The following is a 27,471-nucleotide window of genomic DNA, read 5'->3' as shown; positions in this document are numbered from 1 at the left end:
TGTTGCAAAACAAACTGTTTGTGAAAATAATAGCTGGCTATATAGTACACATCGATAAAGCAAATATTGACTAAACACATTGGCCAAATAAATACATTGCACTTGGCAACACATTGAACATGGTAACTGTTAGGAACTTATATTATAATTTTGTTGGCAAAATTTTGTTTCCAAAATCAGTTGAGTCTAGTTGTCTTATGGTTGAAGAATCATGTTGAAGCTCAAAGTCCAAGTCAAGTGTAAAAGATGATCGTGTTGAAGACCATTTGATTCCATTTTAGGATGGTAAGTGACTTAGAGATTTATTGAAATCATAGGTGATTAGAAGTTTTCATCAAATAAACAAAAAATTCCAAAATATTTCAATTTTCAAAGGAAAGAAAATTCGGTTTACTGTAAATCGGTCAATCGACCTACGCTGACCGATCAATCGATGTAGCCTAAAAACCAATTGATTGGCCTATCTTGACTGGTTGATTAGATAAAGCTAAAAATCGATCGATCGACCCTCCCAAGCGATCAATCGGTCGTAATGTTTTGTCATACAAAAAAATTACTCTTGGATTTTTTCTATGAAAGGACTTTTGCATTAGGCTTTAAAAGGAGAAGTAGAAGTTTTTCTCAAAGATTTTTGAAAGGAAAAGATTATGTTTGGATTTCTAAGAAACTTGTGAAATTCACAAATCTATCATTCAATTCATATTGATTAGTGTTTGAGAAATTCCAACGCAACCAAAGTTTAAATTTTATTTTGTGTTGCTCATGGAATCGAGTGTGCGGTTCGTGGAATTGGATCATGTTGGAGATCAAGACTATAGAAACGTTTTGTGGAATACTATAAAAGGCGTGTTGAGGCAAGGTTTGGTAGATTGTGGATTCGGGTTTGTCAATCGTCTTGTGCTTGGGTAACTTTTGTAAACTTAGAATTCTATAGTGGATTGTTCTGGACTAGGTCCCTTGGTTTTTCTTGGAAGAGTCTCGTGGTCCACGTAAAAATTTGGTGTGTCATGGTTGCATGAATTTCTTATTTATTTTTGTCATATGTGAATACCTGCTAGATTAGGTTAGTTGAATAAATTAATTTAATCAGATTCCATAATCATCAATTTGAGGAATTTTCAGTAACAACCCATGGCACATGTAACACAAATTGATGTGCTACATGCACCCTTAGATATGAAAAGGTGATCCACCAATGATGTCACCATAAGGTATAAATACAATCCCAACAAATGAGTACAGCCATAGAAGCGTGAGCCCCACATTAGGATCATACTGTAGTCTCACCTACATATAACATGACATCAATCCATTCTAAGTAATTTCTCTCATTTATCTTAGCTATTGCAATCATCAAACTTGGGTGGTTATTATGGATTTTACCCACGATATGACTACCTTCTAGTTAGCCTCAAGGTTGCCAAATGATCACCCATTTTCAGATTTGAGCAAATATACATCTGGAAATAATAGCTTTATACCAAGAAAGGAAGAAAGACATTATTTGTGATTAGAACAATGCCCCTTTCTTATTGTTATCAGTTGGACATCTATAGATCTAGTTTGAATCTTAAGTAGTTTCCTAATTCTAGTATGATTTGTTTTTATTTTCTAATTCTGGTAGGATTTATTTCTATTGTCTAGTTTTAGTAGGATTTATATTTTCTAGTTGTAATAGAATTTGTATTTCATAGTTATTTTAGGAGTACTATATCTTATTAGTTTCTAATTTATTTTTAAAATTCGTATTTATTATTTAGATTGTAATTGGAAGTGCTTAGATGGTGTCCAAATTGAGTTATAATAGCTTAAAAAGTTACTTTTTAGCATTTTAGAAGGTTTCTAAGGTTTTATGATGGAGTTATCTATATAAGGAGCTCCAAAAACGAAATATTCAATGAATTCTAAACATACTTCATTACTTTTTTAGTGTTATGCTTTATTGTTTTCCAAGCTATTGGTGGTTTATCAATTGATTCTATTGATTCAAATTGATTTCGTGTGTTCCATTGAACACAAACTATCAATTTCTTTCGAATCTATTGATTCCCACGCTTCCACTATGTCACCAACTTAACCCTTGCGTTTTGATGTGAACTGATGTATTGTGCTATGAATAGTACCCGATAATATATTGTGTTGAAGATCACATGAAGAACAATATTCTTCTCTTAAAAATCCAACAAAACCACCATTCATTTCAATTAGATCAAGGAAGCTATATATCATCTAATGTTGAGGAAAAAAAAATCATGATCCACTCTAATACTTCGTTAGTTTTCGTACTAGGTGACTTAAAATTATTCCATGCTATGGTTTGACAAACAAAGAAGATGACAAGATAAAGAAGAAAAATGGAAAGAGAGAGACGAGAGAAACGTGGATACACGAATGATCACATTTTTTGCTGAACCAAATCTGTTACTAAAAGACCAAAGCTTCTTTATGCAAGGGAAGGACCAAGTATAAAAGTAACTTGCATGCAATGTTTGACTAAACCCACAACATACTAAAATACTAAAGTTATATTTCTCATTCTCACGCGTACATAATTGATTTATTAGTAGAAATAAACTGTGATTAATTACGAGATAGGCTTGAACTTCCTGAAGTGGGACTTGTAAATAGGGGTTTTTTAATTTATTCATAAATTTTTTTTATAAAATGAAGTACTTAATGCATGACTAAAGTACTTAATAGTTTGTTCATTTAAGAAAATGTTTTACATTTTGCGGTACGTGTAATTATGTTACAATTGTTGTCATTTTCATATATAGTTGTTTTTGGTTGAGTGGATATGATTGTTATTATAGTTTGATTACTTTTGAGTATGTTTTGATTTCTATTTTACCATGTCCTAGTGTTTCAATGAAAATTACCTCAATTTCTCTATTATTCTCCTAATTTCATAGTTTAATTCAAAAAATTTATCACTCACTAATTAGTGCAAACATCCTCTCTTTTTTTCCCTAAATAAAATAGACACTATAGTATTTCCCTATTCATTCGGCATTTTCTTGGCCTCTAAAATCTTGTTAAAAGCTTAATCAAATTTCTTCAAGTAATATATATATTTGTGTGTGTATATATATATACATACATCTTTGTCTATCATGATAAATGGAGTCATTGAATTTGAACATTGCCGTCTATTTGAACACCCTAAATTCTAGACAATGTATGATCATTATTGGTTGAAGATTATTGTGTTTAGACTTAAATTGCAAGTGAGGTGGTTGAATCAATAAGGAAAAGATCATCTTTCTAATTCTAATGGTCTATGTTATGAGCACTGCAGGTGCTTTGATATATTTTCCCCTGAAGAACAAAAGATATTGAAGAAGTATAGGAAGGAAAATTTTGCGGATAAAGAACTTGTTTACAGCGAAAGAAGGGCTATTGGGAAATGCCCATTAACTCCAGAAGAGGTAATTATTTGTCGTTCTCCTTTAATTCCTTTTTCAAGGAATTTTTTTATGGTGCTATTGAAATGAGGTGTTAGAAGTTATTGAAGTCGAATAAAAAAATTCATGTATGATATTGTTTCTATGGTGCTGCTCTTACTCTCTTATGACTTCATCATTACTTTTTAAGGTGGATGTTTGATTTAGTGCGGAACTTCATAATGTCTATTTGGATAGCCTACACTCTTGTCTTACATTTGTTTGACTGGAAAGTGAAATTACGGCCTTTGTACCGTGTCTAGTCAGAGTGAGAGGGGGGGGGGGGGGTGAATGTTCGTCATGTAAATGATGATGTTGATGTTGATGGCTTGAGAACAAATAAAATTACCTTAACTTGAATTGGCAAGTAGGGGTCGATCCACGGGGAGAAATTTCGGTAATCGGATCAAAGAACAAGTTATTGATGAAGAACTTAGAATTGTTTTTGTTGAAGATTGAGTAATTACTAAACTACAAAGTAAAATTTAGAGAATTTAAATTTAAAATGAAGAACATTAGAGACTTGGACTCCACCTAGGGTCTTTAAATTTAACTTACGATTTAAGTTGATTTCCACCTCTTTAAAATTCAACCTGATGTACAAATTAGTGTCGTTGGGTTGGAAGATGATCTTTAAGCAATTTGAATTGAATCTAAAGCTTGGGTCCCTTCACTCAAGAAGTAAGGCTCCCAATTACCATCTTTCTTAAGCACAAACTGTCTAGGTTTAATCCAAGTATGGAATATCTAGGTCAAGAATAGTAAGTATGGGGTAGTCTAGAATCTAGATTACCTTGATCGATTGGAATTGGATTAGATCCATGAAGATAACCCATTAATCAACAATTAAAATTAAGGTAGAGGCGAGAAATAAATTAAACTATAAATTAAACCTTGCTCTAGGCTTCCTCCAACTCCCTAATGGGGGTAGGGTTAGTCTCTTGTCATGGCAAGCGAATACAAAATGAAAATAAAAGAGATGAGAATTTAGAGAAAATACTTAAACTAAGACAATCAAAATAACAAATTACAAACTAAGAAAATAAACAATGTCACAAGCCTTTTTCCTCACAAATTCTAACCTCTAGATCTAGCTTTCTAACTCTAGCTCTCTTCTATGGAGAGTTGAGGCCCCTATTTATACACAAATTGTGTGAAACAATATGGGGACCATAATTAATAATTCATAAATGCGTGGAATTTTGTTTCCTTATCTTGTCCTTTAAGTGCTCTAAATAATTCAATGTATTATTGGCTCAATTGTGGAAGCATGAGAAGTCAACAATTGACTTTGGAATGTGTGAGAAGGTTCTTTCAAAGTCCAAGCCTATTTCACTTTGCTAATGCCATGGTCCAAGCCCAACCACGCCACAATCCAGGCATAACTTTCACCTCAAATATATCATAGTAAATGACATTTTATGATCTCAATTTCTTCATAAAATTTATAGATCTATTCGTTATCTTTCCAATGAAACTGATTTTGCTCAAATTTGACATTGGAGTAAAGAGTTATGTTCATTTTACGAACATTGCACAGAATTCAATGTCACCTATATTGCTCCCCGGTTCAGAAATCCTTTTGATTTGTGCATTTTTGTATCCTTTTGATTTCCATATTGCATTGATTATTCTGCAAAATAATTGCACTTAGTCACTTTTGAATTGAACGTAATTGTATGGAAATATATCATGATTTTTTGTAAATTTTGTGCAATGCAATGATGAGGATGAGACGACCTTTTACATGAAGAATTGAAGTTTCATTGAGAAAAATCAGATAAGAGCTATGAATTTATGTATTAAAAGATAGAAGATATGGAGATTAGGTGATATAGGACATCTACGATTCTAGTTAGAGTTGTACTAGGATTTCTAATTCTTGTTCTAGTAGGATTTCAATTTCATAGTTATGTTAGGAATACAATTCCTTGTTAGTTTCTAATTTGTTTTAAAATTCGTTCATATTATTTAGACTCTAATTAGAAGTGCGTATAAGTATCCAAATTAAGTTGCAATTGGATTAAAAAGTTGCTATTATGTTATAGATAGGTTATGAATGTTAATTTTTAGTATTTTAGTAGGTTTCTAAGTTGTTATGATGGAGTTATCTATATAAGGAGCTCCAAATCCGAAAATTGATAATAATAAAAAAAAAAAAAAATTCTATTTTTTTTTTAAAGGTTTCAGATCTTTTCCTCTTGTGGATTCTAGTAATCCTACCGATTGAAGACGGTGATCTTCTTTCTTGTTCATAATTGTGATTTACTTAACGCTCTACTACGTCAATTGGTATCAGAGTGAGAGGTCCTCATTCTTATGGCAACAAAAGATAGATCAAGTTCAACAAATCTCATGGATGATGCTCCAAGTCATTGAGTTGTAATCATAGCAACATTCAAATCCTTCCAACGGGAGACTCAACGGTCATTGCAAACTATGCATACCGCAATTGAGCGGTTGACTCAGGCTTTGCATAAGAATTAGATCCAAGGTAAGGAACGAATCATACCTAATGATAGAGATCAACATGTTCAAGGACCGAGGGTTATGAACATTCGTAAGCGAGACCATGAAAATGAGTCTAGTGATGAAGAAATTGATGATATAATACTTCAACGTGGTGAGTGAAGGGGTGCAATTAAAGATCGAGACTTTCGTATTAAGGTTGATCTTCCTTCTTTCGACGGTCAACTTCATATAGAGGATTTTCTTGATTGGCTTTTGGAGGTGGAACGTTTTTTTGATTACATGGATATTGCGGAAGAAAAGAAAGTTAAGCTTGTAGTTTACAAGCTTAAATGAGGAGCTTCGGCTTGGTGGGAGTAGTTGCAGTTATCATGAACTCGACAAGTCAAAGCCCCAATTTGAACTTGGCAGAGAATGAAACAACTATTGAGGGCACACTTCCTCCTTATGGACTATGATTAGGTACTATTCCAAAAGTATCAAAATTGTTGCCAAGGAAATCACTCAATTCGAGACTATGCTACTGAATTCTTTCGACAGTCATCCCGTAATGATCTTACTGAAACATAATCACAAGTAGCTTGGTTTTTGGGTGGATTGCGCGTGACTATTCAAGAAAGTTTTTTGTTACAACTTGTTTACACTCTGAATGATGCATTTCAGTTAGCAACAAGAGTTGAAACCCAATTGGATCATCTAAGTTGGTGGAATCAAGCCTCTGGGAAGATTGTGACCACTATGAAAATATCAGAACGGGAATTGAATCGAGGTAAAGCACCGTTTAGAGGAAATACCCAAACATATGTTACAAATTGAGATTCGAGTGGTAGTCAAGCTAAGTCAATTGCAAAAGCCAACACCAATCGAGATTCATCTTCAAATCCTTATGCCTACCTACAACTGAATAAGTGTTATCGTTGCAATCAACCAGGATATCGTTCTAATGAGTGGGCAACAATCAATCTAACAACTCACGCTGAAGAAGTAGATGATGAATTGGATATTGAAGAAGTGGAAGAAGTAGAGCAAGAGACTTGGACTCACGAAGATGAAGGAGTTTTCCTCGTTGTTCGTAGACTGATGTATACACTAAGGCAAGAAATCGATCCACAAGGACCTAGCATCTTCATGACTAGGTGTACAGTCAACCAAAAGGTTTGTGATTTGATAATAGATGGTGGCAGTAGTGAAAACATTATGTCTAAGACCATGGTTGACAAGTTACAGCTGAGGATCGAGAAGCATCCCATTCCATACACAATCAGTTGGATCAAGAAGGTAGGTGAAACAAAGGTAATTGGAAGATGTCAAATTCCATTTTCAATTGTAAAATTTTACAAGGATACAGTTACTTGTCATAGTTGATATGGATGCCTACCATATGCTACTTGGTAGACCTTGGCAGTATGGTGTAGATTCTATCTATAGAGGCAAGAACAACGCTTTCATGTTCTATAAGGATGAAATTAAAATTGTCCTTGCCCATATGAAAGGAGAGAATCGTGTCCCAAAACTACTAAAGTGGAGGGGCAATCCTTTCTAATCATTAGTGACATCTTACTAGAGTCCAAGGAAACGGGAGAGATGTATACCTGAGTAGTGAAAATTGAAGAAGATAAGGTCTTGGAAGCCCCTAAAAGGGTGAGACCTGTACTGGTTGAATTTGAGAGGATTGTACCTGAAGACCTTCTAGATGGGCTTCCTCTTATAAGAGATATTCAACATCATATTGATTTGATTCTTGGTGCAAGTTTGCCTAATCTGCCACATTATAGGATAAGCCCAAAAGAGTTTGAAATCCTGCATAATCAAGTTGAAGAATTGATTTGCACGGGATTGATTAGGGAAAATATGAACCCATGTGTTGTCCCAACATTGTTGACTCCAAAGGAAGATGGGTGTTGGAGGATGTGCATAGATGGCTGAGTTATCAACAAAATAACCATAAAGTACAAGTTCTCTATACCACGACTAGATGACATGTTTGATATGCTAGAGGGGTCTAAGGTGTTTTCTAAAATAGATTCAAAGAGTGGGTACCACCAAATTCGCATTAAGCTAGGTGATGAATTGAAAACAACTTTCAAAACCAAAGAGAGTTTGTATGAATGGTTGGTGATGCCATTCGAGTTGTCCAATGCACCAAGTACGTTTATGAGGGTGAGGAATTAGGTACTCAAACCCTTCATTGAATGGTTTGTAGTTGTTTATTTTGATGATATAATGATTTATAATCGCTCTACTGGGAAACCACCATTTGAGATTGTGTACGGTCGACTTCCTACACATTGGATTTAGTTCCACTACCAAAGTTATCTGGTATGAGCATTATTGCAAATCACATGGTTGAAAAGATGATTTCAATTCGTGCTAATGTCAAGAAGCAGTTGGAGGAATTAGCTAGCAAGTATAAAGCTACCGCTAACTAGGGCTGCAACTTGGTTATATTCAAACCGAGAACCGAACCAAACCAAACCGATAGCTTTGGGGTGGTTTGGAACATTTTGCTGTTTGGTTCCAAGGTAAGAAAGTGGAGAACCAATCAATTTGGTTCGGTTCTCGGATCAAGCTTGTAAAGAACCGAACCAAACTGAGAATTGAACGTTTGAAGTAAGAAATATATAAATGTGTATATTAATGTAGTATGAATTATATTAGGAGTTAGCACATAGATTAAAGACTTTATTATGGATGAACTAATGACTTTTTATGCATAGTTTAAGATTTATTGTATGAAATCTTATGTTTATTATGTGTATGATTTTCCATTAAAAATATGTTATTTCTAATTGGGTTGGTTTGGTTTTAATGACATTTTGGGTTCGGTTTTGGTTCTAATTTAGTGGAACCGACCTATGTCGGTTCGGTTCTAATTTGGCCTCAAATTGAACGAAACCAAACCAAGTTGCACCCCTACCGCTAACAATCATCGTCGGCTAAAGGTTTTCAAAGAGGGTGATATGGTTATGATTCATATTTGCAAGGAAAGATTTCTAGTAGGCACGTACAACAAATTGAAGCAGAAGAAAATTGGATTGTTCAAGATCTTGCGGAAAATAAACGATAATGCTTATGTCATTGATCTTCCTAATGACATGGCTATCTCGAGGACTTTCAACGTACAAGATTTGTTTGAGTATTACGCACCAAATTTTCACTGGTTACCATTAGTTAACTCGAGGACGAGTTCTTTCAAGTGGAGGGGACTAATGTAGGGCATCTACAATTCTAGTTAGAGTTGTAGTAGGATTTCAATTCCTTAGTTATGTTAGGAATACAATGCCTTGTTAGTTTCTAATTTATTTTAAAATTTGTTTTTATTATTTAGACTCTAATTATAAGTGCTTAGAGAAATATCAAAATTGAGTTGCAATTGGATTAGAAAGTTGCTATTATGTTACAAATAGGTTAGGAATGTTGATTTTTAGTATTTTAATAGGTTTCTAAGTTGTTATGATGGAGTTACCTATATAAGGAGCTCCAAATATGAACACTGATTATAATAAAAAATAAATTATGTTTTTTTTAAAGGTTTCAGAACTTTTCCTCTTTTGGATTCTAGTAATCCTACCGGTTGAAGACGGTGATCTTTTTACTTGTTCATAATCACGATTTACTTCACGTTCTGCTACATCACAAGGGGATTCATTATCACCCTACTTGTTTTTGCTAGTTATGGAAGCTCTTAGCAAAATGTTATCAAATGTAATTTAGAATGGTAATTTGTCAGGGTTTAGAGCGGTCAGTCAAGGGCATCTCATATCTCATCTCCAATTTGTGAATGATACTCTTATTTTTCTAGATTTTTCAACGATGAAATTAAGGTTTCCCAGCAGCGTTCTTGGGGATTTTGAGGAAGTGTCCAACATTCCTGTTAATCTTAACAAGAGCATGGTGATGGTGGTTTTTATGACTCAAGGGGTTGACTTGGTAGCATCAGTAGGGTTTAAATTGGATTCTTTGCCTAGTTCTATGTTGGTTTAACAGTTTGTGCGGATTCTAAAAGCAAGGAGATTTGGGATCCAGTTTTGGAGCGGTGGGCAGAAAGTTGAGGGGAAGGAAAGCCATGTATTTATCTAAAGGGGGTAAATTGACACTTATCAAGAGCACATTTGCTAATATCCCCATCTATTTTTTAGCTATATTCTCTATGCCTTGTAGTGTGGAAGTCAAAATGAATAAGATTTGTAGGGATTTCTTTTAGCATGATAAGGAGGACAAAAGAAAGTACCACATGGTAAGTTGGAGAAGGATTTGTTTATTGAAAGTTAAAGGGGGGTTTGGGACTTAGAAACTTTGTGGCAATGAGCTTTGCTCTTTTGTCAAAGTGGTTGTGAATATTTGGTGGAAGGTAGCTTGTGGGGGGAGGTAGTGGTAGACAAATTTGTTGAAGGAGTTGGGGTGGGAAACGAAAGAAGCAAAATGGGTATATGGGTGTGGGGTTTGGAAGAAGATCTTGTTTCTCTTACTTTCTTTTCATAAGAAGGTGAGGTTTAAGGTGCTAAAGGGTAATAAAGTTCGTTTTAGGGAAGAGAGGTGGTGTGGAGACATTTCGTTGAAAGAAAATTTTCCAGATCTTTTTGTGGTGTCGAGCAAAAAGGGGATGACCATTGACTCATTCTTGATAGAAGACGATTTGGAGAGGGCGTGGGACTTTAGTTTTAGGAGAGACTTCAATGATTGGGAATTGAGTAATGTGGAGCGCTTCTTGGAGATAGTTGACGTGGGTACTACATTTTGTGAGCAAGATGATTGTAGGTTGTGGGAGGTACAAGAGAAGGGGGCTTTACTGTACACTCAATGTACATGGCTTAAATACCAATGTTGACTTCCCTTTTACCCACTTCCACGATTTTGGGTACAAATGTTCCCTCCAAAATTTCAATCTTTGCGTGGCAAGCATCCTTGGGTAGGTTAACCACTATGGATCAACTCATTAAAAGAGGTTTCCTAACGCCAAATTGTTGTGTTTTGTGTATGAGAAATTTTGAAATAGTTGACCACATATTCGTGCATTGCGAAATAGCAAATTGGTTATGGGTCCATTACTTTAGCCTTTTCAGTATGGAAGGTTTTTTAGCACAACTCGGAATCTTTTCAACTTGTGGCTGTTTGTGGGTTTTCTTTTCGTTGTTCAAAGTGAACTTTGTGGAGCCTTTTGCCGTTTGATGGGGTCTATGGAAGGAAAGGAATAAGTGAATTTTTGAAGGAAAGGAGTTACCTTTCGAAGAGCTCAAGTTTAATGTGTTGGGGTAACTTTTCCATTGGGGAAAGGTTTCACAAGAGTTTAAGGGCATTTTCCTTAGAAGATTTTGTTATTCGATGGGATCTTGTTTGTAACATGGGAGATTAGTGGTAGCTTTTGTGATTTTCTACGTTTTGCCCTCTATTTGATAAGCTTTGTATTTTTGGCATATCTTGTCCCTTTTCTAAAGAAATTTTAACTTACCAAAAAAAGATAGAATATTTGGCACTTATCAGTGAATAGGACAATTAAAACTTCCTTTTAAAAACTCCTAAATTCTCTAGGTAAGTCAAATGAAAAATTTAAGTCACCTAGAGATATTCACTCGGGCAATCAAGGTCTCAAGTTTAAGCTAAATGATAGGCGATCCTTAAAAGATGAAACTTTAGATCATGACATGGCATTCAAGATATGGTATACATGGGATTCATGACATACAAAAGTTATCTAAGAGCACACTTAATTAAAAACAAGAATCGAAAATATGAGACACGATTTATAGTGGTTCAGCAATTACCTACATCAATTTCCAAGGGAACCTGCACTAGATTCTTGGTGTTCACTATCTAAAAGATGTTTTAGGTTCACCTCAAACCTTACATGGAATTCCCTAGGCTAAACTCCAAAACCTTCTAGATTTGAGAGAGGCAACACCTCACTCACTGAGCTGAGTTTGTACTTAGGAAACTCAGAACCTTGACAGGTGACAAGAGTCTCTAGACTCGAGAAAGAGCTTGATTTTTGACAAGGCCAAACCAAGAAAACCCCTTTGAAGGTTTAGAAAAATAAAAACACAAACTTACATGGACACACTCAACATGTAGATCTTCCAATATTGAGTTTTGAGCTTCTTGATGTCCTTGAGCTTCACTTCTTCCAACTTCTTTTGCTCCTTGCTCCAAGAGATGCTCCAAGTGTATGCAATGTGAAGATGGATGAATAGAGAGAGATCAAACAAGGAGAGGACAAGAGTTGAAGGTGGGTCCAACTAAAGTCATGGTCTCCTATTGCTTGAGAGTGCTCCAAGGTGTGTAGAAAGCTTGGGAGCTACATTTCCCAAGGTTTGATCATGCCTAACTAAAGCCAAGAATTCAAAATATATTTAAAAGGTTGGGCAACGGCTACTTGTCGGTGGCACCAACAAAAAATCAAGTAGTGCTCACAGATTAAAAACTGACAATTGAGCATTGTCAGTGGCACCAACAGAATGCCAAAATCTTCATTTCTATGTAGTTTCTATCAATGGAAGGTGGCACCTACAAGTGCTGCCGACAGGTTTTCAGTCAACCTGTTTGACTGATTTTTTGTGGGGTTTTGGGACACTCAAGGCTTGACATTAATTTTACAATATAAGTGATGAGTGGGGATCCAAACTAAGTGTGGGAAGGTCTGGTTGGTCCAATTACCTGGTTGGGCTATGCACACACATGGTTGTTTTGTTGATGTGTCTGAGCTTGCGTATCGATCCTGAAGTCTTCACATGTCTTCCAATGCAAATCAATCTGACACACAACATGGTTTCGGGATTGACAAAGAGTGGAACTTACAGAAAGGCATACTTGGAACTAATGTTTCTCTCTGGAAATGCTAATGTATTGGAATTATAGTTGGTGTCCTTTCTTATTAAGGACTGCAATGTTTATTACAAAGCCTAAAGCCGATATGTATCTGGTGGTATTGGTGTTTTAAAATCTAGACCAGTCTGTCCAATTGGATGTAATGACTTGAAATCTTAAAATGTATCTCAAGAAAAGAATTTTTAGATCCGTGCATTGATTTAAAAAAATTATCAAATCCTCGAGTTTCGCATTAGATATTTTCCCAATAGGTAAACGACACCTTAGAGACGTAATTTGACGAAATCGATCATACCATTAGATTCGTGTCGAAAAATCACCCAAAATAGAGTATAAGTTTGTCCAATTTGGCATTCGGGAAAAACAATTCCCAAAATGACAAGTATGTCCCAACTTAAGTGATATAAATATCTAAATTCTATTAGAAAAATCAGATTTTTCTTATTCTCCTCTCCAAACAAATCTCAACCCTTTTCCTTCAATATTTGAAACTCAGATCTACACTAAACGAGAACGATCCGAGCTTAGGCGCAAGAAGGAAAGTTGTTCCTCTCGCCGAGGGTTACGCGTGGACGCAAGAAATCCGATTTTCGCCGGAAGAAAATTTTGGAGATTGGCCGGAGGCGATTTTAAGTCCATTCAACCGTTGAAAATAGCTTGAAGTAGGTTGCCTTCCCTTCTACCTTCTAGTTATGCTATAATTTCATAGAAAATCCATATGATTGTTGATAAATCGATTATTTCATTAAGTTTATACATATTTGAACAATTTGAATCATGTTTGCATGCTTATTTATGATTGGTTTTAGTTCATTTGATATAATATAATCATTTTATAGTTAATAATATTTGAATCGATTTTGGTTGAGTTTCAACGAAAAATCAGCAATTCGGAAAAGTATCCGAATGTTGAGTTTGGTTCTAATTTGTTTTGTGTTGCTTCTATATAGTATGTATACCCATTTCCTACATTTATTTCATTAAAAACAATTACGTATTACTTTAAGTTCTTTAATAAATAAATAAATAGTTCATTTTCAATTTCGACTTTGAAAAATTATTTTTTAACACTTAGTTAAATTTGCCTAGATTTCCAGCTTTTATGTCTTATGGTTTTATCTTCGTTTTCGAGTCTTTCTACTCAACCAAAACCATCGAATGGAATTGGTTGATGCTCTATGGATTTCGAATTTCTTTAAAAGTAAAATTACTTTGATAGATATGTAGGAAATTAGATGATAGATTGATCGATTTAATCGATGGATGGATAGAGAGAACGTATGTTCTCGACTGATTGATGGGACAGTGCCTCCAGTTCTACGTAGTGGCCATGCCACGTAAAACGTGATAGATAGATAGAGGGATGAGATGGTTGATGGATGGATATGACAGATAACTGTCACTGGAGGGCACTACCAGATTTTGTTTGTATTTTCGATTAAAAGAAATGATATATTATATACAAAATAAATTATTTTGTTTACCAGTAAAGATTTGTAGAAAACCCATAAATAGTGACGCGTTGCTATGTATCCGGAAGCGGCGAGTCAATCTAGGATAACACTAGATGTCATATGCTCTTCGGTAGTATGGGATACCTTAGAGCATATTACAGCTTATGAAATCCGGGAATTTCTCCTACTTATTTCCTGGGAAACGTTGTGTGTAAAGGCGGTCTCTGTATAGTGTAGAGCTAGGCGGGGTTCACATGCATTGCCTCTTGATAGGCTTCGACGCGAGGGGTCTCCTGGGCTAGTTAGTGATCACTTTTAGTCTATAGTCGTCAAACGGTCGACCTCACCGTTAGTTGAACTCAGTATTGGGTTCTTGGTCAACGGCCAGTCTGAGCCGGATAAATGGTCATTCAACCGTGGTATGCTAGACCGGCCACAAAATCAGATTATAACGATGGGATTCCACATCGGAGGTTAAGTTTGGAATATCGTATTGCCATAGCCGAGGCGGTTATATCGGCGTGTTCCTCTGCTCTCTTATCGATTACACCGCCGTGTTCTTATTATGTATCTTTTTCTTATTTTGTAATGATTGATAGATGTTTTCATTAAAAGATGCATATGTTACTTTAAATGATAGAAATGATAGGTTGAAATTATTTAACTGTTTATTAAATATGCTTAGACATTTATCGTATGTTACATTATGAAAAACTTACATTATTTAACTGTTCAACTGATTACTCGTGCAAGTATGACTCGTTGTTAGAACGGCGTTCATCCTGCTGAGTAACATTCCCCTGTTACTCACCCTATCCTTCCCCTTCAGATTATTCAACTTTTGAAGAACCGTTCTTTGAGGAGTCTTTTGAGGAAGTCCTCGAGGAGGATCAGATTGATGTCTTGCCGCCGCCATGTCTTTGAGGACTAGTAGAGGATCTTAGCGGTTTTTGGTTGTAGATAAGAAACATGGTAGTTTAGAAATTTTTGTAACCTGATGAATTATGAGATTAAAGATCTTGACTTATATCAGTGTTTGTCGATTTCTTCTGTTTACTCGAGACTCTCGTATAGATGTTAGTTAAATGTTTATTCCGCTGCGTATATTTTCTTTTCATAAGTATTATTATTTATGAATGTTCTGTCAGATTGTGTGATTGATTACCTCACACCTCGAGATTCTAACCGATGAATCATAGGGATTCGTGTTGGGATTTCGGGGCGTGACATTGGATCTTTTGACTTGGGAACCAAACCTCTAGCTAGTTCAATATAATCTCCACATTCTCTCTTAAAACCCATCCATCTCTTACACTTCTCTTCCAAATCTCTTCAAGAAGAGAATGAAATTATAAGAGATGTACTCTTCCGTTTCTTCTCCATCTTCTACCCGTGTTTCTATCGTCATAAGTGGCTTGTCAGCTAACTTAGCTCTACTCAGTTTGAACCTCCAGTGAATCGGATTGATCATGTGCTGTCCGTTGGAGTTCAGTGTCCGATCAATCGGATATGAGTTTCGATCAATTGGGTACTATTTGATCGGTCGAGTGGTACGTGTTGATTGATCAATTATGAGTCCAATCGTTCAAACACTTGTCCGAGTTGTGCCCTTATTTAATTATTTTTGGTCTTTTGGGCCCACATAAGTTGTAATTTAGAGTTTTTAACCCATTCATCATAAATTGAATGTAATAGGAGGTTGAACAAAATTAGTTCCTCTTTTTTTCCACCATTTTCTTTCCTTCAGCTTCTCCTCTAAATCCTTTTCTACCGGTTACAACCTAAGAAGTTAATATGGCATATATTATGGTCACATGTACCTCAAGGGAATCTTGGGTGAGTAGTCAAACCCTAGAGTCATCACATAGATCGGAAAGATCCAGTGGATGTCACAAATTAGTCTTGTAGAAGTTGTCAAACACTTGAACTACCCATCATGTAATCCCTCCCTTAAAATTATCAGGTTTGGGAATCCTTTTTTTATTTATTTTTTGCCTTTTTTTTTTTTTCTTCTCTCAAAGTTGGATTTAGCTGTATAAGAGATCTACTTTAGAGTAGATATGTAGTGTTGTTCCGTCTTTAAATCCACTATCAGAGATTAGTTCCGTGACATATAGTACTCACGTAGATGATAACCCTCAATTATGCATCACCACTGTAGAACTCGATAGGATGAATTACTTGGAGTGAACTTTATGCAGGACGATGTCCCCATCAGAACTTTTGCTGAGATGTACATTGGAGGGCGAGGTTATGATGACTGTCTCACGAGACAGCTTCTCAAACCACCCATTAGACATAATACTGCAAGTAGTGTCATAGTGAGAGTTTACTTGAATCTTATCTTGTTTTTTGTGCTGTTGTTCACACACATTATCCATGAACCATCTTTCTTCAAATTAAGCAAAGTAGGTACAACACAAGGGCTCTCTCCTTAAAAGCACCCAGCCCCTTTGCAATCTACTCTTATATGTGTCTTTATATCTCAACTCTTTGATTTGGTGACATCCGATATGTTGTCCCTCAAGAGCAAATCAATAGCATGATGTATACTCCATATTGGTGGTACCCCCTCGGGTGAGTCTTTCCTTACCTACATCACTAAATTTTGAATTCTTGACAAATCGTTTACCTCAAAAGACCGATCATACGGGGAAGGCACAACTATGAATATAAGAAGGTCACGGGTCTAACTGGGGCACGATACGTGAGCATGTGACACCTGGGAGCAGAGGTGGATAACACAACAATCAACACTCCCCCTTACCCATAAGGGTGGAAAATTCCTTTGAGGAGACTCAAATTGTGACCTAAACAAACCTAGCGCTCTGATACCATGTTAACTAATCATTTACCCTAAAATACTGATTTGATTATTCGAGTCGAACTTTGAGTGTTGTGTTATCCACCTCCGCTCTTGGGTATCACGTGCTCATGTATTGTTCCCCAATTCGACTCGTGACCCTCTTATATTCATAGTTGCGCCTTTGTGGAGTGCTATGTTATCCACCTCTGCTCCTGGGTGTCTTGTGCTCAAATATCGTGCCCTAGTTCGACCCTCTTATATTCATAGTTGCGCCTTCCCCATCAGATCGATCTTTTGGGGTAAATGGTTTGTCAGCATGGTATCAGAGTGCTAGGTTCGTGCCGATCACTGGTTCGGGTCTCCTTGAAGGAATTTTCCACCTTTATAGGTGAGAAGTGTTGTTTATCCGCGCCCACCCCCCCTCCTAGGTGTTACGTGCTTACGTATAGTGCCCCAGCTCAACTTGTGACTCCCTTACATTCAAAATTTTTTTTTTTTTTTGACTCTCGTATATTCATAATTGCGCCTTCCCCATCAGATCGGTCTTTTGAGGTAAATGGTTTGTCAACACGAACCTCAAGTGGATAGTTGTCTTCATGTTGTTCATCGCCAGTCCTCTCGGCCAGTATATAAACAATTCCAGTGTCTTTACTTTCTTAATCAAATTGGTGAGTTTTAAGTAAGCTGATAATTGTATTGTCCAGAATGTATATGTATTGTCTTTGGTAAGATGGACCATGTCGGTCATATAATCAAGGCTGCCCTAGAAGTATATGATATTTATCCAATCCCTTGGTCCAACTCCACCCCATACTCATCCTTATATTGATCCCCCATAATGAATTGGACTGAGTGAGAATTTCATTATCTCATTGAATTTCTTGATGTAGAACACATTGCTCTTGATATTTTAGAGAACATGGACCATAAAAAAGGCGAAGAGAAATTTTTTATTGGGACCAGCAAATAACATTACAGAAAATTTTTATTGGATTTTCAGGAAGCAAGTCCAATAAACACTATATAATGTCTTAAGAGGTCTATTTGGTAATTCACAACGGCCATGGGTTCCTTCCACGTGCTCTCATTGACATCTCCCCTCCATGTTGCACTTGATTTCTGAAACTAGGACTCAACCATAATGATGTGACCTGTGAGTACTACACGTTTTAAACAAAACTTTCTAATATTTTGTAATTTCAAATGGGTGTTGGGTGCTCAATATTTCAAATTGTGTGCTTGTTTTGGAGTTAGCAATACTTGGGTTCAAAGACCATCAATAACTAAAAAGCATGGCTAACGGTGGTACTCGTATATTCCTAGTAACCAAAATATAGCTTTATTTGATCCAACATAGTTATTTAGTCCATTTAAGGTTTGAAGTGTTGAAAAATAACACCAATGGTGATAATTTCTATTTCAAAGATTTGTTTTAATCAAATCCTGATGCAGGTTCTTGTGCTAGTATTCTAGGTACAAGTATTTGTTACTGCTGGGCCACTATTTTCATCCGTTGATTGAAAGAATGCTTCAATGTTGTGCTTAGTTCACTGTGAAACTAACTACATAAGTATCATCTCTATTTATGCAGGTAGGTCTCATCTTGCATGCCATGGGTTTTGACAATTCTACCCGAATATACCTTGCAGCCGGTGAACTATTTGGTGGGGAACGATTCATGAAGCCATTCCGGATCCTATTCCCTCATCTTGAGAACCACAGCACCGTGGGCTCTGCAGAGGAGCTGGCAGAGAACACCCGAGGCCTGTTGGGCTCTGCTGTGGATTACATGGTTTGTCTTTTAGCAGACATTTTCATTCCAACGTATGATGGCCCAAGCAACTTTGCCAATAATGTCATGGGACACCGCCTCTACTACGGCTTCAGAACCACAATCCAACCCGACAGGAAAGCTCTTGCCCCAATATTCATTAAGAGGGAGAATGGTCAGATGGATGGATTTGAGGAAGCTATCAGACGTGTCATGTTCAACACCAAATTCGGTGGGCCTCACAAGAGGGTTCGTCCTGAGTCCATTTATACAAATTCATGGCCAGAGTGTTTCTGCCAAACATCACCAGAGAATATAGATCATAAGTGCCCACCAGATAATGTTTTAGAAGTTCTCAATAGTCGGTTGCAGGGTGAAGAAACCGATGATACGGAAACTATGAACTTGTCAAATAGGACAGACTAAATGAATTTAAAATGAAAAAAAAAAACAGGTTTGTTTGGAATCATAGGTTGTTGCCAGTCTTTATTGTAAAAATGGAGAAATATGGGAGGTTCTGTAAGCTGAGCTTCAGCCTTTCAGCTATTCTTTGGATGTGGAAATTGTATCCTATGGATCGAACATTACTAAGTAATAGGGAGAGAGGTGGAGGATTCCCCGTTTGTGGAGTGAAAAATATTGAAAACTATGTATCCATTTTATTTTTTTGGGTCCACATCTACAAATATAATTTTCTTTTTTGCTTTTTTTCTCACTAGGATTTAACTTATAAGAAAAGAGTGAGATGAAGTGTGAAGTGTGTAGTGTGTTGTATGTCCTCAATTTTTATCTGGTGCAATGTTTCTTTTATTTTCTACTCTCGTTTTCAGTATATATGTCTTATTGATCTCCATTTCTCCAAAAAAAAATTTCTTTTTTAATAAGTGAAAAGATTTGTTAATAAGATTACCTTTTACAAATTAGATGCAATCTGCGCATAAAATCTTCAAAGTAGAAACCTCTAGACTCTTTGAATTGTTTACATCAATAGAATCCAAAATTAAAATGCTGATGATTGGTTACGTACTGTGAAGATTGATTCTTCCTTTGGAAGATGCCCTTATTTCTTTCTTTCCGTAAGCCTCAACAAATGTTTAGTATAGGAAAAATTACTTAAGTCTCTGGTGCTAATTTTTCTTTCAATTTAGTCTGACTTTTGTGGTTTCGGTACCACTTATATCCAAATTCTGCTTTTCATTTTAATTTCAAAAACATCCATTTCGAGTGATTTGATAATTTTATAATCAATGAATTTGTTTGTATATCTACGGATTTGTAGATATTAAAAGTGATGAAAGGTTAAAAAAAATGATGAATGCATGTTTTTTGAATTAAAATGAATAGTTTATCAAAATTGGAATATCGTCATATTCAGCCCATGAAATGGAGATTCACCCATGAAAAAATACATCAATGGATGAGAACGTATAAGAGCTCTGAGGCCTTAGAGAGAGCCTAACATTTTTTTCAATGTATGGGTTAGAGGTCTCAGAATGGGGCTGATATATATATGGGAAGCGTTCGACATCGGTAAAAAAACCTCATGTTTCTCCCTAAGAAATTCAGCCATTGGATCTTAATCGATTGGATAGTTAGGATATAATTTTCAACCGATCCGATGGTTAGGATATAATTTTCACAGTTGTAGGGTCACTCACGCGGGGCGCACGGGCTTTTGTCAGATTTTATTTATTTATTTTCAAATAAATCCCTTATAATTTTATGGTTTATTTACAACCACCTCCCTCACCACACATTATTTAACCCCTTTCGTACTTTTTTTTTCTCTCTCTCTCTTTCTATCTAATTTCTCTTTCATTCTGTTAGAGTTAGAATAAGTCCTACTAGACCAAGTCTTTAGGGGATCTATTAGTAGCTCTGTTACTGACCAAGTTTTTAGGAATTTGTTAGTTTCCAGATTTAGTGGATTGTTTGTTACTTTGTATTCTCTATTTAAGCAACTGAATGCTTTTGAATAAAACAATTTAATGTTCAGTCTTACATTTGGTATCAGAGCCATAGACTCTTTCGGGGTGTAGTAGAAGTACAAACAGAGCAGCAGCTCTTTACTACTCACTCTCGTTCCTTCTAGATAGCAACAGCTCTCTGTAATGGCAAATACATCAGAGAGCTTCGTGCAACCAACTATACCTCGCTTTGATGGTCACTACGATCATTGGAGCATGCTGATGGAGAATTTCTTGAGATCCAAAGATTATTGGAATCTCGTTCAAACTGGTGTTGCAGAACCTGCAAGTGAAGCTGTGTTGCTAGCTTTGACAAAAGCACAAAAAACAAAGCTGGACGAACAGCGATTGAAGGATCTTAAGGTGAAGAATTATCTATTCCAAGCAATTGATCGTTCAATTTTGGAAATAATTCTCATCAAAGATACTTCAAAACAGATTTGGGATTCAATGAAAAAGAAATATCAAGGAACTGCGAAGGTGAAACGAGCATTCCTTCAAGCCCTTCGCGTGGAATTTGAGACTCTTCGAATGCAATCAACGAAGCCTATTTCTGATTTTTTCTCCAGAACCATGTCTATTGTAAATAAGATGCGATTCAATGGAGAAAAAAATGGAAGATGTTACTATTGTCGAGAGATTCTTCGATCAATGACTTCAAAGTTCGACTATGTGGTGTGTTCGATTGAAGAGTCAAAAGAACTTGATGAGCTCTCAATCGACGAATTGATGAGTTCGCTGATGGTCCACGAGCAACGGATTAATCAGCATGTCACAGTAGAGCAAGCATTGCAGACACAACTCTCCATCAACAACCAATGTCCAAAGGGTAAAGGATTTGGTCGGGGACGAGGAAGAGGTGATAATTACCACGGACGTGATAATTATCATGAAGAAGCTCATAAATCAAATCCCGTAGATAAATCCAAAATCAAATGTTACAGATGTAACAAGTATGGCCATTATCGTTCTGAATGTCATACAAAATTATTTAAAGACAAAGGAGATAACTCACATTTTACAGAGAAAGACGATGATATTACTCTTCTTATGGTCTGCAACACCATGGAAGAGACTCATCAAAACATGTGGTACTCAGACACTGGATCCAGTAACCATATGTGTGGAGACAAGTCCATGTTCTCTAAGTTGGACGAGTCTTTCCGTACCTCTGTAAAATTTGGTGATGATACTAGACTGTCTGTTATGGGAAATGGCAACATTAGCATCCAGAAGTCAAAATGTTATCTTTCTGATATGTTTTATGTTCCGGGTTTAAAAAACAATTTGTTAAGTGTTGGTCAGCTTCAAGGAAAGGATTATGAGTTCACCCTCAAAAATGGCACTTGTCGCATTCAACATCCAAAGAAGGGTCTAATTGCTGAAGTTACAATGACACAAAATCAGATGTTTCCATTATACTTTGGCAATGATATTCTTCCCTGTTTTTCTGCGATGGTGAATGACCAAGCATGGTTATGGCATCTTCGTTATGGGCATTTAAACTTCAATGGCTTAAAGACTCTCTGTCAAAAAAATATGGTGGTTGATCTTCCACAGATTGATCATCTTCCTCAAGTATGTGAAGGTTGTGTTGTTGGTAAACAACATAGAGATTCATTTCCAAGAGGGAAAGCATGGCGAGCTAAAAAGGCATTGGAGCTAGTCTATTCTGACATTTGTGGGCCAATTGATCCACAATCAAATGGCAATAAACGGTATTTTATTACTTTTATTGACGATTTTAGTCGTAAGACATGGGTGCATTTTTGCAGGCCAAATCTGATGTTTTTTCAGTTTTCAAAAACTATAAGGTTCTTGTTGAAAAAGAACTTGGGCAGCATATTAAAATTCTCCGATCCGATCGTGGTGGAGAATATAATTCCAAAGACTTTGAATCATTTTGTGAGAAGCATGGCATCAAAAGGCAACTTATAACATCCTACACCCTACGGTAAAACGATGTAGTGGAGAGAAAGAATCATACAATCCTCAACATGGTGCGGAGCATGCTAAGGACATCTGGTATTCCTAAAAGCTTCTGGCCTGAAGTTGTTCTGTGGAGTATTCATCTATTAAATAGAAGGCCAACAAAATCTGTCCAAAATATGACTCCTCAAGAAGCATGGAGTGGGAGCAAGCCTAGTGTTGCTCACTTCCGGATTTTCTGGTGTATAGATATGCCCATATTCCAGATGAGAATAGAAAGAAGCTAGATGATAAAGGAGAAAAAGTGTATTTTTCTAGGAGTTAGCGATCATTCAAAGGCCTATAACTTACATAATCCAGTTACCAAGAAGATCGTCATTAGCCGAGATGTAGTCTTTGATGAAGAGAAGACTTGGGCATGGAGTGTTGCTGATGCAAATGCAAGACTACACATTCCTATGTACTTTGATGATCAAGATGATGAACCTCTCCCACAACTTACAGTCACCAATCCTCCTGAAGATACATTCAATACACCACAATCATCAAATGCATCTCCCAGTCCTTTATCCAATGCAGAACAATCTGATCTTGTATCAAGCACAAGACCACAACGCACCAAAAGTCGACCGGCATGGATACAAGATTACAAGGTACCTGGAATTGATCACATTGATGATCTGCTCACTCATTTTGCTTTGTTTTCAGATTGTGATCCGGTTGCATTTAACGATGCGGTTCAAGATCCAAAATGGCAAAAAGCTATGAATGAGGAGATTCATGCCATTGAGAAAAACAACACTTGGGAATTGACTGATCTTCCCAAAGGCCACAAGTCGATTGGTGTAAAATGGGTTTACAAGACAAAGCTGAATTCACAAGGCAAAGTTGAGAAGTATAAAGCACGTTTAGCTGCTAAAGGCTATAAGCAGAAGCTCGGAATTGACTACACAGAAGTTTTTGCTCCAGTTGCAAGGCATGATACCATTAGATTAGTCCTTGCATTGGTAGCACAGAATGCCTGGCCTATATTCTAACTAGATGTAAAATCCACATTTCTTCATGGCGAATTGCAAGAACGAGTGTACGTTGATCAACCTCCGAGCTATGTGCAACTAGGAAATGACCACAAGGTGTATAAATTAAAGAAGGCTTTATATGGGCTGAAACAAGCGCCTCGAGCTTGGTATAGTCGCATTGATGAATTCTTCTCCAAATTTGGTTTCCACAAGTGCCCACATGAGCCTACTTTATTTACAAAATCAGGTCCTGACGGAAAATTTCTGATCGTATGCTTATATGTGGACGATCTTATCTATACTAGCAATGCTAGTGCTATGTTTACTACATTCAAACATTCGATGATGACTGAGTTTGACATGACTGATCTTGGCATGTTGCACTATTTTCTTGGCCTTGAAGTCGTCCAATGTGCAGCTGATATCTTATATTTCGCAGCAAAAATATGTTCGCGATGTGTTGACCAAGTTTCAAATGATGCAATGTAACCCAGTTGGTACACCTGTTGATCTTGGCTTGAAGCTAACCACAGATCCTGAAGGTAAGAAGGTTGATAGCACTCTGTTCAAGCAAATAGTTGGGAGTCTAATGTACTTGACTGCAACTAGGCCTGATATAATGCATGGTGTTAGTCTGATCAGTCGATACATGGAACATCCTACGGAGCTGCATCTTCTCACCGCTAAAAGAATCCTTAGGTACTTAAAAGGTACTATTGATCATGGCATTTTCTATAAGAAGGGAGGAACATCTGTTATGATCGGTTTCATGGATAGCGATTATGCTAGTGACCTTGATGATAGAAAAAGCACATCCAGTTATACCTTTATGTTAGGATCAGGAGCGATCTTGTGGTCATCTAAAAAGCAACCAATTGTCACTCTGTCCACCACTGAAGCAGAATTTGTTGCTGCTACATCTTGTACTTGTCAAGCTATTTGGTTGAGAAGACTACTTGTAGAACTACAATGTCCACCTGATGGACCCACTTTAGTGTACTGTGATAACAGTTCAACTATCAAGCTCTCAAAAAATCCTGTTCTCCATGGCAGAAGCAAACATATCGATGTCCGGTATCATTTCCTTAAGTGATTTAGTTAAGGATGGAACTCTTGAACTGAAGTATTGCCGAAGTGAGGATCAACTAGCAGATATCATGACTAAAGCTCTCAAATTACTTGCCTTCACAAAGCTACGAAAATTACTTGGAGTGTGTTCCATGGCTATCTGAGTTTAAGGGAGGGTTTTTTCAATTAAACTGCATGTTTGCAGTACAACACATTCAGTTTAAGGGAGGGTGTTAGAGTTAGAATAAGTCCTACTAGACCAAGTCTTTAGGGGATCTGTTAGTAGCTTTGTTACTGACCAAGTTTTTAGGAATTTGTTAGTTTCCAGATTTAGTGGATTGTTTGTTACTTTGTATCCTCTATTTAAGCAGCTGAATGCTTTTGAATAAAACAATTTAATGTTCAATCTTATACATTCAACTTCAACCCATTCAGACCTGCAACTCATCCATTCAGTTTCAACTGAAACCCCACCTCCCCCCCCCCCTCTCTCTCTCTCTCTCTTGACATCTGATCTCTCTACAGGTCCGCTATTAATGTAGAGAAATAAGAGAAAGAGTTGTTTGTAAATTGTGGGGAGGAGGGAAACCTAAGGCTGCCATTAATGGAGAGCTTTGAATCTCGTTTTGTATAAGCAAATGTAATAGGTAGACATGACAAAGCTTCATTCACATTTAAACAAAAGAACCACCTCTCAATATTAGTCAGGAACAAAATGAAGGATTGAACAAGTGAAAATATTCCTTTTCTATAAAACAAAAAATTCTATCCTAATCATCAAAATAAACATAAATATAAATTCTTCCCAATTTAATCTTTTTTGTTCTTCCCCACAAATGTACATCAATTAAACTATAATTCATTTAAAATCGCATAAACCTTTCTTTTAGTCATCTATTTCTTTATTTCAAGAACTCTATTAAAAAAATGAAGAGAGAAAAATTGAAACATTGCTGAAGAACCCTTTCCGTTCTTGTAATATTGTTAGGTGTTCGTTAATGGTTCAATTTCTTATTTTTTTAATGATTCAATTTCTTGCCAGTTTTTCCATAAATATGACAGAAGAAGGATCAAAAGGTTTATAAAGATGCAATATGTGATCCAATGTAAATCCTAATCACCCTCTACCATGGTTTTAAAATATGATTTCTTCTTAGATGAACTCATCTCATTCAGATCATTCAAACCATTCTTGTTTATATAGTTTGATTCCGTCGAGTTTGCAATCAAGCAATTTCTTCAACCTTCGATGAAGGAGCAGCGATGAAGAAGACCGATGGTGAAGAAGGTAATCAAATAAAAATAGAATATCTAAATTATTTGATTTTTAGAGTGGGGAGGGAGGTAATTGTAAAACATGAGGAGTTAATTGTAAAATAACATTAGAAGGGATTTATTTGAAAATAACTAAAAAAAATCTGACAAAAGGCTGCGCTTCTCGCGTGAGTGGTTTACTATTGTTGACACCCCAATTTGAATGGGCCCTCATTCGAAAAGGCCTAAAAAAGTAATTTTTTGAATAAACTGGGCCAACGGGCCTCGAAGGCCCAAAGCATCGAAATTTGACAGTTTTATCAAATCGAGGCTCTTAAGACCCCCCGAAAGTCTAATGGGCCCACCAAAGGGACTCAGCATGGTCCCATCTACCCCGCTCCACTGAACACATCGATTTTTCGACAAAATTGGCCAACAGGCTTTAGGGGCCCAAATCACTGAAAAATGGCCTGTTGATTGAACCAAGGCCCCTAAGACCATCCAATGGTCTAAGGGACCTACAAAAGGGTTGTGACCCATCCTATATGTGTTCAACATCACCGCTCTGCCTTTATATCCAAGAATAATCCGAATGCTCGATGAAATTCTCCAACGGGCCTAAAAAGCCCGATTTGCCAACAAGTGACATTTTAATCCATCTAATAATTTCTAAAAATCCTAAAAAGATAAAAATGAAAAAATATGAGACTTAGGATGCCTAGTCCTCCTCTACTTCCACCGCCCAGCCTCCGATTCCGCGAACACCCCAAACGCATTCAAGGCCCATAAACCCTTACCCCTCTCCTAAATTAGTTTCCCATCTTAATCCCAACCTAAAATCAATCCCATATTACCTAAAAACCTAAAACCTACCCACTTTCAAAAATCCAATTCAAATCAAACCCTACCCAAGCCAAAATAACCTACAACCCTCTAAAAGCCCAAGCCCAATATATCAAAAATCCACAAACCACTATCCATACCCAATTCATATGCAATCCACTACCCTAACCCATCAACCCTTACCCACATCAACCAATCACCCTCTCTACATCAAAAGATGACACATGTTATCATCCCCTTTCACCTCCCTCTTCTAATCACCTACCCCAATCATCATTCTCTAAGTAATCTATCTAACCCACATCACTTCCCTCCAAAATCACCTCAACCCATACCCTACCTTAACCTAACATACCCCCATTCTTTAACCAACCACATCACAACCCATACCCAACACACCCTAACCTATCATCATTCTCTAACATCAACAACCACCCACATCTACACCCATCATTTTCCTTAAAACACTTCAATGAAATCACCTCTACCCATATCCCCTCATCAACAACTAACCAACCGATACTATTCTCTCTAATCAAACAACCCCCATCAACCAATCAATCAATCTCATCACTTCACTGTCTCATCACATATGCCACATGACATCATCCCCTTCCTCATCTCAA

At 36.6% G+C, this 27,471-nt stretch overlaps 1 protein-coding gene across 6 annotated transcripts in view; it reads left to right on the top strand.

The window, feature by feature from the left end:
* The window catches only part of LOC147382579 (O-fucosyltransferase family protein), a 56,806-nt gene extending 37,328 nt beyond the window's left edge, over positions 1-19,478 (top strand). For 5 of the 6 annotated variants that reach the window (XM_086427354.1, XM_086427355.1, XM_086427357.1 and 2 more), the window contains 2 exons: positions 3,299-3,428; positions 18,586-19,478. In XM_086427354.1, the coding sequence (XP_086283480.1) occupies positions 3,299-3,428; positions 18,586-19,191 (736 nt within the window). In that variant the 3' untranslated portion in view covers positions 19,192-19,478. The remainder of the gene's footprint in view (positions 1-3,298; positions 3,429-18,585) is intronic. The other variant, XM_086427359.1, reaches the window with a different exon arrangement.
* Positions 19,479-27,471: the final 7,993 nt, after the last annotated feature.

Source organism: Akebia trifoliata, chromosome 16, assembly GCF_017979445.1.
Source record: "Akebia trifoliata isolate Shusen 1 chromosome 16, ASM1797944v1, whole genome shotgun sequence".
Lineage (NCBI taxonomy): Eukaryota > Viridiplantae > Streptophyta > Magnoliopsida > Ranunculales > Lardizabalaceae > Akebia > Akebia trifoliata.
This window is presented reverse-complemented; position numbering and strand designations above follow the sequence as displayed.